The following is a 15,358-nucleotide window of genomic DNA, read 5'->3' as shown; positions in this document are numbered from 1 at the left end:
TCCCCACGTGGCCACGGGGCTCACTGAGTGACTTTTGGCCAGACCCCTTCCTCTCGGCCTAACGTAACCTCACATACTTGTTGTGAGGACAAAAAGGGGCAGGGAGAAATTCTGAGGCCAGCTTGGGTCCCATGCAGGAGAAGGGGCTGGCTGTGAATGTATGTTCTGTCCAGTGCTCCTGGTAACGTCTCATTAGGGGTATTTAACGCCGCTTTCATTTTGCCCTGCAGACTGCAAAGCCCTGAAGGCACTGCTGAGAGCCCTGGCAGACCTCCAGGATGAGCTGCTGCACCAGCACTCCAGCACAAGGCACCTGGCCGATGGGCAGAAGACAGGGGAGGAGAGGTACGTGCAGAGCGGCAGCCGCTTCGGACGTTACCGAGAGCCGGCATTTCCACGTCTGTTGGAAACAATCCACCTTGATGTGGATTGGGGCATCTTTCCAGTGAGAACGTGCTCCGACTTTTTGAAAGTTGTAGTTGGCAGCAGTCTTCTGAAGCTCGGGCCCCTAATTAATTAATTAATTAATTAATTAATTAATTAATTAATTAATTAAAACATTTTTATGCCGCCCCATTCGCCGAAGCCTCGGGGCGGCTTACAACACTAAGTTAAAATAATTACAATATAAATCAAAAATATAAACATTAAATTAAAAATACAAAAATACAGTATAAAATAAGCCGCCCTGGCCAGATAAAATCCAATAATATTAACAGTTAAAACGCCGCTTGAGTAAAAAGGTCTTGGCCTGGCGCCGAACAGCAAATAACGACGGTGCCAGGCGGAACTCTCTGGGGAGCGCGTTCCATAACTTAGGCGCCACCGCAGAGAAAGCCCTCCTCCGAGTACCCACCCTCCTAATTTCTTTCACGGAGGGTTCCCGGAGAAGGGCCTCCCCCGCCGATCTCAAAGGGGAGATTTTTCGGCTTCCCCCCATGCAGTGTTGGAGCCATCAGCGGAAGGTTGGCAGCCCTTGAGCTGACTGGATTGGTTAGGGGGAGCAGTGGGAGGGGGCTGCTCTTTGAACCCCGAGAGTCACATAATTTCGATCTCATTCTTAGTGACGAAGAGATCCCAAGCAGTAAGCACAGTGAGGATGACGAGGAGGCACGTGACACGGCAAGGGAAAAGGCGCCGCAGAGGCCCCCCAAGCGGAAGCTTCAGATGGGAGAATACCCAGAGTTTGCATCCAAGCGGTTTGCCGAGTTCCGGGCCTATCGAAACAGCACGCTGCAGAACTGGCACGACAAGACCAAGCTGGCTTCCGGCAAAGTGGGAAAGGCAAGAGCCGCTCTTTACGTGTGCCTTACAGGGGCAAATCGCTGGTAGCGGAGAATAAGCAACACCCCAGGACAGAAACGCATGCAAATCTGCATACAGATTTATGCTGGCTGTAGAATCAGCTCTTCCTCATTTTGGTTATTCCAGCAGCACCAACACAGCTTTGACCAATCAGCATCTGTTCTCCTTGAATGGGCATTTTTCGCGAAGGTGCCCCCGTACCCGGGTATGCCGTGGGGCAGTTGTGAGGATCGCGGGGCTGCCGACCACGAGCCCGTCAGGACTTGTACCGTTTCGCCTTCTGCACTCCGTACCTCGCATGCTGTGTCAGTACTAATTAAAAACTTTAGGAGGAGGAGGAATGAGATGAGCTAATAGAAATAATTAATATCGAGACAGGGCAGGGGGTGGCAGATGTCTTGCCATAATATTGGATTAAGACATTTTAAAAATAGCATTGCCTCATGTGGACGGCTGGGCCGAGGGGATGCTTGGAAAGGAACTGAAATGCAGGCTGCTTGAGCCCCCTGTCTGAACGGCAAAAAACCGGCCCACAGACTGACATAAACGTACCCCCAGCAAAGGCAGTGCGCGCCTGCAAAACAGAGGCCGGGGCTTCCCAGCCTGTGCGAGCCTGGCATTCCTGGGTACGGAGCTCCAGGATTGCAGCCCCAAACCTGTTTTGATAATGTAACGGCTCAGCAGCTGGCAAAATTCAGCATGGAGGTCCGAAGGCCGCTTGATTTGCAGTGGCATCCATGGGCTGGCCTGCTGGTTCCTGCCATGCTGGCAGAAGTTCCTGTGTTCCTGTCATGACCTGTGCATGAGCAGCGACTTGCATGCGCCCTGAGGCTTCGGCGAATGGGGCGGCATAAAAGTGTTTTAGTAAATAAATAAATGCGCAGTGCAGTGTCGGAGCAGCAAACTCTCTTGCGGCCCCGGCTTGCCGTCCACGGAGAGGAGGGCTGAGCTCCGCAACCTGTGGGGAGTTTGCAGCTCTGGTGTGTGTTTGCTTGTTTAAAATATTTCTACCCCGTCCTGCGCGACAGTTGTCTCAGGACGGCTTACAATACTAAGAACAATAAATAAACCACATATATGATAACAAAAACAAAATGCAACTGTAAATATATTAAAACTATGTTAAAATTTCCCAATCTTTAAAACAAGGGGTAAATAAAAAGGTTTTTACCTGGCGCGAAAAGAATATAAACTCGAGGCCAGGCGAACCTCTCTGGGGAGCACATGCCACCGTCGGAGCCACCACAGAGAAGGCCCTCCTCCGCGTATGCACCCTCTTTACCTCCTTCAGGGAGGGTTCCCAGAGCAGGGCCTCTCCTACAGATCTTGGAGGGCGGGAGGGCATATAGGGAAGGAGACGTTCCTTCAGGTATCCTGGCCCCAAGCCGTATCCTGGTGTTGCATTGCATTGATGTGTAGAATGGGAACCACCTCGCAGCTGGTTGTGGTATTTGTCCTGCGAGGCCGGTGCGGTCGTCCTCGTGGATGTGTGGGGAGGACCACTCCCAGCATGGCCCACTTGTGCGCTGTCGGGGAGCCTTCCTCTGCACTGACAGCCCCATATGGGCCCCACTGCTGCTTTCCCCTCCTGCTGCCCTCCTGAAGAGAGACGTGTGCTGCTGGCTTTCAAGCCTCAGCACCAGATTGTCCACAAGGCGTGGCTGGGCCTGCGTGTGGCCGTTGTGCCACGCAGCGCATCTGTCAAGAGACGCTTTTCCCTGCTTGCCTCAGGGACTGTGTTTTTATAGAGAATATAGCATAAATAAAAACTCACATCACGCCAAAAAAATCCCCCCGAAATCCCTAACTAAAACCTCCCTTGTTAGGAAACGCTTTCTGCTTATCCACTGACACAGAAAGATCGAGGGGGATGCTTGAGCTTTGAGCAGGAGCTTTTCCCCTGTTACCTGACACTGCTTAATGTTCTTGCAGGGTTTCGGTGCCTTTGAGCGTTCAGTCTTGACTCAGATTGATCATATTCTGATGGACAGAGAGAGATTACTCCGACGGACGTGGACCAAGCGATCAGCCTACAAGGTGCTGGGGAAGCGGGAGCGAGGGCCTGAGCCGCTCTCAGAAGCTTCTCTGGGACACACGGTAAGGGATTTCGTAGCCAGGAGACATGGGGCTGGGGGCAGAATAGATTCCCTGTTTTTGAGCGGGATAGTGGTTTTGTTGGGAGAATGCTCTGGAAGCGGGGAGACACCAGAGCAGGCCAAGACAAACGTTGGTCTGTGCCCGCCCATCTAAAAGAATATTCTTTATTTCTTTCATTTATATAAAGCCAGTGGTAGAAAACTTTCAGCCCGGGGAACAAATCTGGCCTGCTGGGGCCCCAGTACAGCCTTCAAAGCCCCCCCCCCACCCGTCTTGGTCCCAGCCACCTAACACTGAATTCCTAGCTTCTGAGCCATTTCCCCATTCTAAAAGCTCGAGGTGCCACTTCTAAAGCTCACTTCCTGGCAGTGAAAGGATTACGCTAGGCACTCTTGTAGTTTTGGAGATTTTGCCCATGTGTCCCCTCTTTGCCCCCTCCCTGTTTGCGTTCAGCTTCACCTGCCCCTGAAATAGGGGCTGTGAGAGCTCTTCCAAAATGGTATCTGACCCTTTTGGCTGAAAGACCCTTTTGCACCGTGGAACGAGCTGTATCAAAAGACAGAGCTGTCGTTGGTGAACAGCCTCTGCTAGCTCAACTAACGTTGCTCTGAGACCCCTGGAAGCTGCTCCAGGAGGTAGATTTGCCCAGCTGGCCGCCTGTGGCATGTTTAGGTAGGGCTGAGAAAAGCCCGGGCTTGAAAACCCTGGGGAGCTGCCCCCATCCAAGTGTAGACAGTACTGGGCTAGAACCGGGCGAGCAACTTCTGGGGGTCTGCAGGCCAGCTCTAGGCCTCTCCCTCAGAATTTAGCAGAATGGCAGCAACAGAATTTTCCCATCTTTGCTGCTGTGCTACCATCTTTTGAAGTTGTAGCAAACTGCAGCTTGCTTCCTGAAGTCAAGGGAAGAAACCTGCCCCTTTTTGATGCTCATACTGCTGGATTGTGCAGAGGCAGTTGTGCAAAGCAGACAAGGGGGGCTGCTAGCCCAGGTTCTGCTTTGCCCCCTCTTGGGCTACATCATCAGTGGCCTGACTCAGTGTGAAGTCAGCTTTCCTATGTTTTCCCTTTGATGGGAACCAATCATGTAGCTGCCCCAACCTGACTTCCAGCGTTCCTGGGAAGCTGTTTTGGACTCACAGCATTCATGATCATTGGCCATATTGGCTGCGGTTGCAGTCCGAAACTTGTGAAGGACGTCAGGATGTAGCGAGGTAGTCCCAGCTATCCAGTACTACCGTTTGGGAAAAGACAATGTCCTTCTCAAAGAGGTGCTCGAGTACAGAAATTGTGCAAGGAAGGAATGCCTTTTTAGCAGCTGCCACGGTGGTGGAGAACTCTGCACTGGCATTTTGTGACTGAGGTCGGCCCACAAAGATGTCATTGGTTAAGGGATCTCAATAGGGGTTTGGTATCAAAAGGGATAGTGAGGAGGCAATCGTCTCTCTTAAAAACTAAGCACGTGTCACAGCCTTAAGCTTGGTCACAGCTTCTTTTGCGTTGATTCGACCCCTCAAAATGGCCGAATCACCCCTGGAAGCCCCGAGCAGGCCTTTGAGCCCCGATGCCAGCCCACTGCGATGTCCTGAGCGTGCTTTCTCTCGCTTGATTTTCCAGGAGGCCCCACCGCCAGCCACCTCCAATGCACACCTGAAAGACCTGCAGGAGGAGATCTTCGATGACGACGACTTTTACCACCAGGTGGGACCGTGTCGCAGTTGTGCAGTTCAGCCATCTAAGCCAGAGCATGCCCTCCTTGCGTTGCTCAGTCCTCTCAGGCTTTTGTGGAAGCTCCACGGGGCCTACAGAGGTAGCCCGATATAACCTGTCTGCTCCTCCGTTTCCTACAACTGTGTGGGCGAGACTATTTATATAAAAATCTCGGAATCCTCTCTCTTGCTCTCGGAGTAAGTGGGGCTGATTTAATTAGCGGTCTCACTGTTTCTGCATCTGTGTCCAGGTCAGAGCCGCATCTGCATAGAATCTGGACAGGTGGCTTGCAGAAGTGGGCTTCCCGGGCCCTTCCAGTCCCCAGAAAATGCCACATGGATAGTCAGGAGACCCCGTGGAATGGGGAGAGCTGTAATGTATGTGTGGGGGAGGGATTCTGCAAAACCAGGCAGAGACACCTCTCCTAAAAGGAGCTCTTTTCCCTCATGGGATCTGTTCACAGAATATAAATTCTGGATTGAACCTGAAATGGTCAAGGCAGGCTTAAAAAAAACCCTCAGCAGTCGAGAAAGCACAAGTTTCCAAGCATCCCTGGCTTAATGCAAGGAGCAGTTCTGTCTCTTCCTCCATCTGGGGCTCCACTCTAACCCGAGCGTGTTGGTTGTTGCTCACAATAAAACTTGTGTTACTTTCCTTTGCATTCCAGAGATGGTGGGCCCTTTCCCAGTGCAGAACGTGTCTTTGAGCTCCCCCCCCCGCCCCATTTTTTTTCCAAAGCAAACTAAAAACACTCTCATTTCACTCCTTGCCTGGGCAGCAGAGAACATAGAGCAGTGAAGACTGTGAGAACACTCTGTTGTTGTTGTTTTTCCTTGTTCCCTCTTTTTCAAATGGCTCCTGGATAGTATTGCAGCTTTAAAAGGTCACATGCCTGAGGAGGGGGGCAAAGGGCATGTGTGAAGTGCTCACCTCTTGCGTGTGGCTCCTCGCCCAGTGAAGGATATGCACAGTCCTTGCGTACCGTCCAAGACGGATTGGGGGAAACAGTATTCGTGGCTTGTTATTGAAACCTCTTTAGCGTGAAGAGTACCAGCCACAATGCAGCACGCAATTAAGTGTGTTAAGTTGTATTGATTTAATTTGACTATTCTTGGGCGTCTTGCTCGATTGTCCCCATTCCATCCGCCTACCCCAATCCATCTCTAAATTCGCCGTGCGTCTGTCCTGCAGGACTCGCCCTTGTTTCTCTTCTTGCAGATGCGGCAGTGAGGGAGATACGGTTTGCCCCAGGCCTGTCTTACTGTTTTGCTTACTTCGAAGTTTGCATACGGTAGCAGCTTACAAATTTTAGACTTTAAAAAAAAATCCTGTGGACTAGAGACTTGGCTTGGATTTACTGCTTCTAATAAAAACTCAGTTTCTCAGGAAGCTGAACCTCCAGGTCTCTGCATGCAGGAACCAGGAGGCATAATATACATTCCAAGGCACCGGCTTTTGTCCCAGTTTAGTGTAAGTAGGAGGTGGGACCCCACTTGGCTGGGGATTCCCGCTTGTAGCATCAGCTCCTCCTGGGCTTGGGGAGCCTTCAGTGCTTTGATAGTGATCTGAAGGGTCTGTGTGAGCTCATGGTGGGATGTGATAAGAATGTACTCATTTTGGAGCTCAAGTGCCCGTGAGGGCAACCTATGCATGTGTGGGTTAATAAAACTCTGAAACCAAGAGAAGCAATTGACCTTGGTGGCGGGGAGAGGGGGGGCGGACCAATGAAAGCATGTGGGGGGGGGCGTTCAGCTTAGAGACAAGTGAATGTGTGCAGGCACATGTGCCACTTTCCCTCGTGAGACTTGTGGTGTGTCCCATCTTAGCCATCCCCTCCCCAGTTAATTGAGGTGCCAGGGTTAATCTAAATTTAAACTTAAACTAATAGAGGTCTCGGGAGAAAGAAGAGCCACCTGAGTTTAAACCAGTGGAGCTGCCAGAAATTGCCATGTGCTTGGTTGGGAGGGGGGGTGCACCTGTTTGGGGTGGGTGGGTGCACCACCGTGCTTTTGGTAGATGTTTGTTGCGGGTGGCTCCTTATTTTCCAGCGGCATTTGGGAACAGCTCGATCCTGCAAGCTGGATGTTGCCTTACTTCTGATGCTAGTGCGCGCCTGCTAAACTCGGGGGGGGGGGGCGGGTTCCAGGTGTCAACATCTGGCAGCTCGGCATGGGACAGGCTTGACTCCTGGCTACCTGCTGTCTCTAAATACGGTGCTTGGGCATGTGGCGGCTTCAGTCACTTACTGGATTTGGCAGCGGGCTGCGACAGCTTATCCATACCTCGTACATCACGCACAGACATCTGTCCAACGGAGACCAGATGCGCCGTTGTCTTTCTCCTTTCTGCATTCCGTTCCTCGTCCTCCTTTTTTTTTCACCTCTGCCTCCCCCGCCCGACTTCTCTCTCCTTTCTCCCCTCTCCCCACCCCGTGCCTTTCCCCAATATGCTTCTTGGGAGAGATGATCTGTAAAGATTACCACTTCATTGTGTCCAAGTAATTGAGGAGATGCCGGGCCCTCTTGACAGACGCCGCCAAGTACCTGTTCTGCTGACCTGGTTAATTTTCTTCCGTTGAGCAGGATTTGGCAGAGAGATTGGAACTGAAGTCTTACTTGGTGATAAGGCGGCGAGGAGGGGAAAGTAGCTGTATGTTTCCCGTCACCTCCCAATTAAATTGGCTTCATAAAGGGCATTCCTTTTATTTGTCAGTGTGGTAAGCTAGAGTGGGGAAGCTGTGTGAGCAGGGGTGGGAAGAACCCAGTGCATTGCCGTTGGCCAGAAATGGTGTGCCTGGATGCCCAGGCTCCTCTTCTTGCCTTGGCGCTCTCACACCCCTTTTTGTTCTGACGTGGTGCCCACCTGAATGAGTCCAGGGTCTTGCATCGGGCCAGAAATTAGACCCGGAAGCACCTTTGGAAACTCTGGCTAGCTGTGCCTGGAACTGGCCCTGCCACCCAGATTGAACTAGCAGGCTTCAAACTGGGCTGGACAGCCTTCTAGAAGTGGATTGACTCAGCTCTCAGAAGCCTTCTGTGGGAAGGACGGGCCAAACGCAGAAGGGGTCAGGGATCCTATGCACAAAGAGCAAACACACTCTCTTGCGGATGAATCCGTATACAACCAAAATGATGCCATCGCCACACAAGAGGGAGGTGTCCCCCAGAGAATCCTGGTGGGCTATACTTATATTTGCTCCGCAGGAGTGAGGTTCCACATCCCTGTGCACAGGCACTGGAGTGTTTACAGAGTTAAGCTAGAGGATTGAGGGCTGCAGCCAGTTTGGTGTAGTGATTGGAATGGTAGGGATTAGTTCTAGACCCCGCTTGGCCATGAACCTCACTGGGCAACTCTGGACCATTCATTCACTCCCAGCCTAACTTACCTCACAGGGGTGTAGTGAAGATAAAATGGAGAGGAAAAGGATTATGCCAGCTGCCTTGAGCTCCTTGCAGGAAAGCCTAAATAGATAAGTAAATGAACAAAAGAAGAAAGGAAAGTTGGTTAATGATGCAGAGTTACAAGTGAGTACTAGAGGGGAGTCTGAAAGGGCTTAGTGCTCTGTGTGTGAGCAGAAAGGAACTCACAGTGTTGGGCTTCTGTGCCCTTTCCCTGTCCCTTTTCCTTTCCCCCTACCACTGGGAAAAGCGGCATGCAGAAATCTCCTCCTACATCTGAGTTACTGCAGATCAGGGGTTCTAACAGCCAGAAGTGCGGAAGCCCTTTGGAGCTAAACGCTTGCCAGGCCACTGCAGGTCTTCCCGGGTGCTCCTGTGGGGACGCAGAACCTCAGGCCGCAGCCAAATCCAGCCATCTGTGGTTTCCTAAGAGATGTCTTTCCACTGGCAACTGATCATTTGGTAGTTTCCTGGCTTTTGAGCGACTTTCCCCCCATCCCGTAACAGTTGAAGTGCCTCTGCTAAGGCCGAGATACTGGCGGCAAATCTTTCAGCTTAAAATAAGCGAGTGTTGGTATTTTGGCCTTGCCTCAGAAGTTGCTTCAGAGAGGCAGCCCTGCTTTACATTCCGGACCACTGATAGGAGCGGCCGCATGTTGGATACTGCAGACTTGTGCTGACTTGTCAAAGTGATTTTTACATCCCTAATTTCTTAAGAACCTGTATTTCTTTTTGCTCCTGACTTGCAAGGCACATGATGAATAAAAAATGGGATGCCAGCGCGAGATTTCTGACAATACCATGTAGAGGAGTAATGACAAAATCCAGCAAACTACTGCAAGTCAATAATCGTGAAAAATGGAGAGGAAGCTGGCTTTTTATTCTCTTCCTTTCTGACAAGCCGGTTTACCTTAATTAAACTGGTGAGCGATTAATATGGACAGTTGATCTTGTGGCTCTCATTAGATGCATTTAGAATTTTTTGCGGAAATGGGAGATGCCTGCAGCCATCCCATAGGTTAATGGCAATACAATAATCTTATCATAGGCATGTGTCTCCGGAATGGCTGAGTAGATGGTTAATAGCACGTTTTAAAGCTTTGCTTTGGGGGCACCTCTTAATAGGCTACCAGGAGGACGGTACCTTGATGCTGTTAGAGGCTCATCTGTGGCAGCCGCTTATTGGGCTTCTTGTTGAGCCGGGAGTAGATGAAATTTAGTGTCCATCTTGGGCAGCAGTGGGCCCCTTCTTGGCGTAGTTACTACAAGGCTAGAATTTAGAACGCGAGTCAAACCATGCTGGTACAGACTGATGGGCGTTCTGGTGCAGTATTCTGCTTACGGATTCATTTGTTCCATTTCGAATCCACCTTTCCCCCAAAGGCAGGCTTGGCAAAATGGAGACGAGAACCCAGATCTCCTGAGACCCAGTGCGAGGCTTCAGCCAGCACACCTTGCTGGCTCTGCCGGGCTTCCCACCATGATCAACCAGATGCTTCTGGGAAGCTCCCGTGATGCAGAGGTGCCTCCTCTTGTGGTGTGTCTGAAGCATCTGGTCTGCACAGCTGTTCTGCCTCTGAAGGAGAGCTTTCATACAGCTGTTGCAGCCAGTAGTTCAGCGGAGGGGGAGTTCGGGCTGCTCCATCAAGCCTGCCCAACAGTCCTTCCTCCATAAAGGTGTTTCCTTCCTCAGCTGTCACCACCAGTGGCCATTCCAGCAGGTTCTACAGAGGGGCAGCAGGGCTTTTCTACCAGCCCCCCAGTTTCCCCCTCTTCCCTCCCCATTCCCTTTTCCTTGTGTATCGTAACTTCAGTCCCTTCTCGCAGGCTTACTATCTAGTCTTGTTTTACTGGATTGCATGCAAGCTGCTCTAGCCTTCTTTTGGGATGAGGAGCAAGATAAAAGCACCCTAAAATACAATTAACAATAGTCATTGATCTGCCCCAGTGCCACCTTTTCCTGCAGCTGCAAGGTTAGACCATCCACTCTCCCTGTACTTTTTAGGAATACAGTTAGTATTTCAGAGGAGATTCAAAACGACAAAGCAGATGCTGTGATTCTTTTGTTTGTTTCTTGTCCTGTTTCGCTTCAGGCTACGGATTAGGCTGGAGGGAGTTCTTTACATGTTTTGATCTCCCTATATAAGTCAACTCGTTGCAGAAAGCCAGCCTGCCAGTGAGAAGTGCGGTCACCAAGAATTGTGGTCCAGCAATCCCGGGTGATGCCAGATTGGTGAAGCCCACCTTAAATCCTTTGATGCATTGGGTGATGGAGTGACCCATTTTCCTGCTCCTGTTCCCCTGCCTGTCATGCACCAGAGTAGGAATCCTGCTCGCTCCAACTGGCTTTGAAAGGAGGGGAGACTTAGGAAAGCAAGGAAGCCACCCTCTTGAGTTGTGCAGCTTGCTTGGATCAAGCAAGTCATCTGGAGCTATTCTGTGCAGAAGCTGTGGTTGCCGAGCACCCCAGAACACTGGGGGATTTAAAGACAGAGGCTGTAGGTCAGTGGTGGAGAACCTATGGCATGCATGCCACAGCGGGCATGCAGAGTTCTCTCTGTCAGTACGTGGGCCGAGTCGCCCCAGTAGCCGAGCGCCGGATAACAGCACACATAGGGGCCATGCGCATGCTCGGAACGGAGTAGCGGGGCCAGGCGATGCCATGTTCCGCGACTCATGAGCCGTGACTCGTCCGAGCTTTCGCATGGCCAGTCAGTGTGCTGTCAAGGATGGATGGGTTTTGGGTTTTGCTCCTCAGCCTGCTAGTCTTCCAGATGCAGGGAGATATTTTGAATGCTCCGGCAATTGGGGGTGGGGGCACACAATAACAAGGGTACAGCCCCTCCTGCCTTGCATGTTGAAGGCACTCTGCTCATGAAGGGCAATGCCATATGCTTTTTAAAAATTTCCTTTTCTGTAAAACAGATTTGCTTTCTGAATAAATGGCTATAAGTGACTCGTGCAATCGAGCCAAACCGCATGTTTTAGGGAAAGGCCAGGAAAACGACATTAGGAAGTCTGACGGCATCCGTTCGATGGGGAAGTGATCTCTGCAACTGCGCTCGTCTATCCCAGTTCTTCAATTACCACCGTTCCCTGCAGCTCCTTTACTTTGTCTCGGTCTTTGCACATTGGGGCTTAGTGCTGATAGTGTGATTTACTTGCACTTCCTACTTAATAATTAGACACTAGGAGATGCCATCTGTCACTCCTAATGGAATACGTGGGGGTTTGACTAGAGTTTTTCTGTTTTGGCTAATAAATTCTTCTTGGGATGGGCTGCGCATGATGAAATATTACAGCTTCGGGAATGGACAGGGATTGTTGGGAGATTTTTAAAGGCCCTGTGCTGGATTTAAAAAAGAGACTGTTACTCTCTTCAGTAAATTAGTTTATCATTCATCCCGCATTCGAAGCCCTGCAACACGAGGCGTGTGTGTAGGGCTGGCTGAAGGCTGTGAGACCGTGAGCCAGAAAGCAGAAGAAATTAATCAGATCTTTGAAAGACCATAGGCAGCCAAGCACGGCCAACTTGATGTTTCTTCAGTCGACGGCACCCTCACTCCCAGCTAAGTGTGCTTTTATTCTCGTCTTCACGTGACTTTTATAACTTCAGTTTTCCTTGGAAAAAATACAGACCACAAATCAGGAAGTGGCTTCTTAATTTTCTTAACTTACCGTATCCTTTGGGAGCCTGTGCCAGAGAGAAGGCCCAGAGTTCGTTCTAAGAGAACTTAACTGAGGGCTGGGGGAAAAATATTCCGTTCTGGTGAGCCACCTGGGTAAGGAGGAAAGAGGTTGCTGCTCGTTTGGCTCGACAGTGCCGGCTTGCGACGGTCAGCTGCCAACGCCTCTTGCCTTTTAGGATGTCTCCTGACTCTCCTTGAGTCCTGGCTCCACTGCCGTTTGGGGAACGCGAGCGCTGCCTCGTATGGGGAGGTTTATTGGGCCTCTGGCTGCTGCTCATCCAGAAGCCGAGAGCCCTGCTGATCCGAGCCAGTGGTCCATCTGCTCCAGAGCTCCGTTCCAACGGTGGCCAGCCAGACAGCTTGGCGGGAGGCGGGACGGGAAGCAGACGGCACCCTCTTCCCGTGCTTCCTGGCCGTCGGTGTGCACAGCCCACTGGCCCCGTCATGACTAGTCACCTCCGTTAAGCACATCCTTCATGAATTTGGCGAATCCTGTTTCAGCGCGACCCAAGCGAGTGGGCAGCACAACATCTTGGGGTGGCAAATGCCATGGTTTCACCCTTTCCTGTGTGGAAAAGTCTGTCCTCCTTGCCTGTCCTGAATCGCATGCCATTCGACTGCAAAGGGAGGCCCTGTGGCAGAGCCCCTGCCTTGCATGCTGTCAGTCCCCAGGTTTGCAGTCTTATTTTCCCCCCCTCGTTTGGACCCCTTTGGTGCAGAATTTGCCCCCTCTCAGGCCTGTGGCTGTGGGCATCAACGGATTCGAGGCTTCGGCGAATGGGGCGGCATAAAAATGTTTTAATTAATAAATAAAAATAAATAAAATCCCCCTCCTGTTTGCCCGGAAGGACTAACTGCTCCCCAACGTTCAGGGCGAAAAGAAGGCGTGAGCAGTGCTCCAGGCACAGACAGTCATGCCCAGAGGTAGCCTCAGCTTCTTGCCCGCCACTTCGCCCCCTCCTTTCTCCCGATGGCAGTGAGCCTGGCCAAGAACCGAGCGGCCCATTTTCAGCGAAACCCTTGAGGGCGAGTGTTCACAGCACAGCGTCGCCGTGACACAGGTTTACCGTGTCGGCTGTCTGCGTAAGGCTGGATTTGGCTCTTGTATTTAGCTGCCAGGAGTGACGGTGATGAAGTGGGAGAGATAAACTGATAGATGGTGTGCCAGGAAGATGCTGGGGAATCAATCCGCCGAGCACGGCAGAGAAGGGCGAGCTTTTGGAGATGCTTCTCTGCCGTTCGCACTGTGTGAACAAGACACTGGTCCTCTGCCCCTTAACTTCTCGCAATGTAACGGAAGGGGAGTATACGTAATATTTTGCTGCCACAGGGATCTCAAGGCATTGCCCAGGCTGGTTCAGTATTCCCAAAAGTCTTAACACGTTTTGTGTGATTTCCCCCCCAGTGCACATGTGTCTGCTGGTGGGATTTTGACCTTTCTAATCGCCAGACGTTTTGTGGCGCATTCAGAGGGAGATGCATATTTGTATGTTCTGGCATAAGGTTTTGTGGGCTGTAGTCCATTCCGTTAGGTATGTAGTATATTACGGCGAATTCCAGGTTTAGGTCGAGTAGTGAGGAGAAGAATTGTAAAAGGGGAAGTCGGTAGGACATTAAATGCGAGGTGGCAGTCATGTCATTAATGGTGTTCATCTACAGTGTAATTGTTGCTGATAACAGGAACACCCTGGCTTTAAGTAAGCCAATTAACACATGTAAATTCCTGGCTGTCTCCTCTTTCATGTAAGGGGCACTGGTGCTGATGTTATTAGGCAAAACAAGCAACAGCAACAAATGATAGAATACCTGGAGCTTGCAGGACACAGGATGGGAGCAGGTACAGTGTGCCTGCATGCTCCTAGTCCTGAGTGAGGACTGGGAGGTTACTTTTCCTCTTTCAGGTTTCCAAGAATCACCAGTTTAAACTCTGTGCTCTGTTTCATAGAGGAATGGAACCGCACATTAGAACAATAACCAAGCCACAGATCCGGCCTGCTTCCAGTTTGGGAGTTTAGCAGCATCTGAGGCCTTCGGTCTCTCCTCTCCACGCCCAGGACAAAGATGGTGTTGCACTGAATCGCTTGCCAACACCGGCTCATCCCCTGACCGAAGCTGCTTGTTCAGGTTTAAGAATGTTACCTCACCTGGCCTCGCTCGTATAAAGACAGATGCATCACCCACCTTTCTCTCTGTGTTTTCTGTCTGACCTTTTAAAGATTCTCGGCTGATATAGATGGGGTGGATTAAACTAATCATAAAATGATGAAGGGAACGCTGCAACGCTCATTGATTCGTCTGAAATTAACTGTGGTACAATACGTCTTGCTAATGGAGTTCGGTGTTGCGCTCCCAAGCGGGTTCCACTCTCCTCATTTTTCCCTCTCCCTGCACAGAGGACTCCTTCCCAAGAAATTGTTGCATCCATTTCTAAGCCCCTTCCCAACACAGAAAGCAGCTTCCCACAGAAAGCAACACAGAAAGCAGCAGAAAGCACAGAAACTCATCTGGGTGGTCTCAGGCTGGGGAGGGCTGTTATAAAACCCTCAACAGCCTCTATCCGCAATGCCTTAAAGGAGGGCCCCTCCTCCTGCACCTGCCCGCCTTCTGCCTCCAGTCTGGCAAAGCACCAGTGTAGTATAGTGGTTCAGAGCACTGGACTGGGACTCAGATGACCTGGGTTCGAGTCCCCGCTCAGCCACGGAGCCCACTGGGTGACTTTGGGCCACTCACAGACTCTCAGGCCAGCCTACCTCACAGAGTTGTTGTTGTGGGAAGGAGATTGGTGTAAGCTGCTCTGAATCTTTTAAAAAGAAAAGGCGGGATATAAATCAAATAAATATAAAATGGGAGTGGGGGGGCTTTCTGCCATGCCTATGGCGGAAGCAAAGTTGCCAGAGACGAGAAGCAGGGTCGTTTGTGCAGCTGGGCCCAAATCATGCCCATGAAAACTGAGTGGCTCCCTCTTGGGACTCTTGGTTACTTTTAAAATTCCCTCAGGCATTGACCTGGCAGGGCAGACAAGGTTTTCATTTGAATTTCATATGCAAAGGGGATGCAGGCCTCACCAGTAAAAAAGAGCATTTTAGACTTCGAAGAGCTTTTATTTTTTTAGCTGATCAAGCCTGCTTCCTTTTTTATTATCGTTCTTAGCGTATTTTTATT

General features: G+C 50.8%; 1 protein-coding gene across 2 annotated transcripts in view; it reads left to right on the top strand.

The window, feature by feature from the left end:
* AATF (apoptosis antagonizing transcription factor) overlaps positions 1 to 15,358 on the top strand; it is a 71,389-nt gene that overhangs the window by 29,419 nt on the left and 26,612 nt on the right. For both annotated transcript variants that reach the window (XM_044430285.1, XM_044430284.1), the window contains exons 5-8: positions 231 to 345; positions 1,065 to 1,284; positions 3,238 to 3,402; positions 5,017 to 5,100. In XM_044430285.1, coding sequence (XP_044286220.1) covers positions 231 to 345; positions 1,065 to 1,284; positions 3,238 to 3,402; positions 5,017 to 5,100 — 584 coding nt within the window. The remainder of the gene's footprint in view (positions 1 to 230; positions 346 to 1,064; positions 1,285 to 3,237; positions 3,403 to 5,016; positions 5,101 to 15,358) is intronic.

Source organism: Varanus komodoensis, unplaced genomic scaffold (genome assembly GCF_004798865.1).
Source record: "Varanus komodoensis strain SLA01 unplaced genomic scaffold, ASM479886v1 scaffold20_1, whole genome shotgun sequence".
In the NCBI taxonomy this organism is placed as follows: Eukaryota; Metazoa; Chordata; class Lepidosauria; order Squamata; family Varanidae; genus Varanus; species Varanus komodoensis.
Note: the sequence above shows the minus strand (reverse complement) of the source record. Positions and strands in the feature narration are given on the sequence as shown.